The sequence below is a fragment of the Kryptolebias marmoratus genome, linkage group LG12 (genome assembly GCF_001649575.2).
Source record: "Kryptolebias marmoratus isolate JLee-2015 linkage group LG12, ASM164957v2, whole genome shotgun sequence".
Taxonomy (NCBI): domain Eukaryota; kingdom Metazoa; phylum Chordata; class Actinopteri; order Cyprinodontiformes; family Rivulidae; genus Kryptolebias; species Kryptolebias marmoratus.
The window spans coordinates 15,086,818-15,089,546 of NC_051441.1; the positions used below are offsets into that span (position 1 = coordinate 15,086,818).

General features: G+C 43.9%; 1 protein-coding gene across 1 annotated transcript in view; it reads left to right on the forward strand.

Annotated features, from left to right (window-relative positions):
• cacng3b (calcium channel, voltage-dependent, gamma subunit 3b) overlaps positions 1–1,415 on the forward strand; it is a 23,811-nt gene extending 22,396 nt beyond the window's left edge. The window contains exon 4 of the mRNA XM_017416714.3: positions 482–1,415. Coding sequence (XP_017272203.1) covers positions 482–993 — 512 coding nt within the window. The 3' untranslated portion in view covers positions 994–1,415. The remainder of the gene's footprint in view (positions 1–481) is intronic.
• Positions 1,416–2,729: the final 1,314 nt, after the last annotated feature.

Here is a 2,729-nt window from a genome sequence, read left to right on the forward strand (position 1 = left end):
TGGGCAGGTGGAGATGGGCGTGGCCAGGAAACAGCAAAAGTGTGACTGGGGAGGAGTGAATACAAAAGCACATAACATGAGGAAGACAGAACCCAAATGAACCAAGAAGAAAAACAAAAACCAGAAAACTAAAAATAAGAAACAAAACCCAAAATACAACCCAGAGAACTAAAATAAAATAAAATCAAAACCCAGCAAAAGCCAAATCACCACAAAAATGGTGAGAAAATATGCAAATTGAGAAGGGTTTGAGACAGTCGCCCCGCAGTGAGATGCTGCCTTAAGCTTCTTTCTGTGTTGAGTACAAATTAAGATAATAGGCTACATACATGTGTTTCACATGGCGCATAAAACTCAAATGTACCATGATGTATCCTCAGGGCTACATAACTCTTAACTCCGAGTCTTTTATTATTGTCTGTTTAAGTATGTTTCCTCTACATCTTGTAACTTTAATTGGGTTTCTGTTTGTCTCTTACAGGTCTCAGTAACATCATTGGAATTATCGTCTACATCTCAGCCAATTCTGGTGACCCGGGTCAAAGTGACAGCAAGAAGTCCTACTCGTATGGCTGGTCGTTCTACTTTGGTGCCCTCTCCTTCATCATGGCTGAAATGGTGGGCGTGCTGGCTGTGCACATGTTCATCGAAAAGCATCGCAAGCTACGAGCCAAGTCCCGTACCGAGCTCATAAAGAAGTCCGCCTTCAGCCGCATCCCCTCCTATCGCTACCGATTCCGGCGTCGCTCCAGCGTGCGTTCCTCCGAAGCCCCCAGCCGCGACGCGTCACCGCTGGGGAAGGGCGGCTACACGGGGCCCGCCGCCTCTGAGATGCCCATGTACACGCTGAACCCACGAGAATCCGGCAATGCTGGCACCAAACCAGTTGGCGGCATAGGCGGGCTGCTCAACTCAGAGAGGGAGTTTCTCCAGAGCAGCACGCTCACTAAAGACTACAACAAGGACCCCAACCGCAGGACCACACCCGTCTGAGAGAATCTGGCTGTAGATATCATCTAATCAGAGTATGAGAGAGGAGGAGACGTACAGTGGGAATGACAGCAAACAGAGAGAGTATGAAAGGGTTACTGGGGGTTCGATAACCTGTGACTGTGAACTGTGAACATTTAGCCTTTGAACTGTGAATCCTTTGCCCTGTGAGAGTTTCTTAGTGTGTAGCAGGGTTGGTTTTGCGGGAGAAGTTGTCCCCAACTCCACTTTACCACATATCACTGTATAGCTGTATCTGTAACTCTTTATTTTGAACGACACATACAGTTCATGTTCAGGAGTTTTGTGCTCATAAATCAACCTCCCGATGTTTTCATTGCGGGGGGACAGGACTGGTGTCTTCTTGTTCGGGGCAACTTCTCCTAAGAATAAAAAAAAAAAAAAAAGGAATCTAATGTGAATTTCAGAAGAAGACAAAAAAGATGACAAACGTGAAATCTCCTCACCACTTTTTGGATCCCAGTAGGCTGGATCCAGTGAAAGGACGACTTAGAGCTTTAAGTTAACTTGTCTTAAAACTCTAAGCCAAATCAGAGGGCTTAATTCATTTGAGTTCAGCTGGTCTTAGAAGATAAACTGATGATTTGTCCATTTTATGGCAGTACATTTGTGCCATTAGTGGTCATTTTCTATATTGCTTTCGTATTCTTTGACTTCATTGTGGAAAAACTCCTCTAATTGTCTGAACTGAAACTGAATTAAGCTCATTCGTAGTGATGTTCAACCCCATCTCTCTGACCCTATGTTCGTTCATAATAGTGGTTGGAGTGGAAAAAGGTTTGACTCAAAAAAAGACTAATGAAATGTTCGATCCATTGGTGCTTCCTCACAGTTGTGTTTTCTGCCACTTTTTGATGTATTTATTTATTATTTCTACCTAAAACTTGAGACGATCGGATATATCTCTCTGTTTTGCCTTCATGAATCACCTTTCGCCTTCCATGTTTTCCTGTGTGTAGCGTCCATACTTCACCTCACTGGCACCCTCCGCACACCTTCGCACATCCTCGCACCCCGGCATTTCCTCTACTTTAAAGGACGATCGATTTAGGTCCTGTCTTCCGTCGGTGTCGCTTGTGGGACGGTTTGGTTTTCCGGAGGTGGTTGTTTCGGGTTCAGTTGGAGAGAAGACCGCCGAGCTGTGAATATACTTTAAGGCAGTGCCAAAAATTAATGTAACTAAACAGAGATGGACTTTTTGTGTCTGCCCGCTACCTCTTGGCGAACATCTTTTAGATGATTTTAATATAAAGTTGTCTTTACTTGACTGAGCAGCTGTCAGAATTTCAGCTGACGGCTGAAACACGGACAAAAGGCTCATTTCAGTCTAAGAACACATCCCTCCAACCGCGTATCCGCCTGCATGTAGTGCATAGTTTAAAGGCAGGTAGATGGAGAAAACTGGAGAAAGTTTAAAGCATTTCTGCCACATTCATTCAAACTGTCACTCGTAGCCTTTGTGTGCACTTCGTGTATTCAACTCTACAAATATGAGCACGCTTATGCAACATAAGCCACATCTGCGCAAATCGTCACATCTCAGCAGTTTTTACTGTGACACTTTAACCTACAGCCCTGTTTCCATACAGAAAAAATGAGGCATAGTGTAAAAGGTAGACACAAATGTGTTGTCTAAATAATATTAGCAATCAAGGATTTACAAAATACAAAACTTCTCAGCTTTTTGGGGAACAAGGCTGTAGACCTGACACCACTGA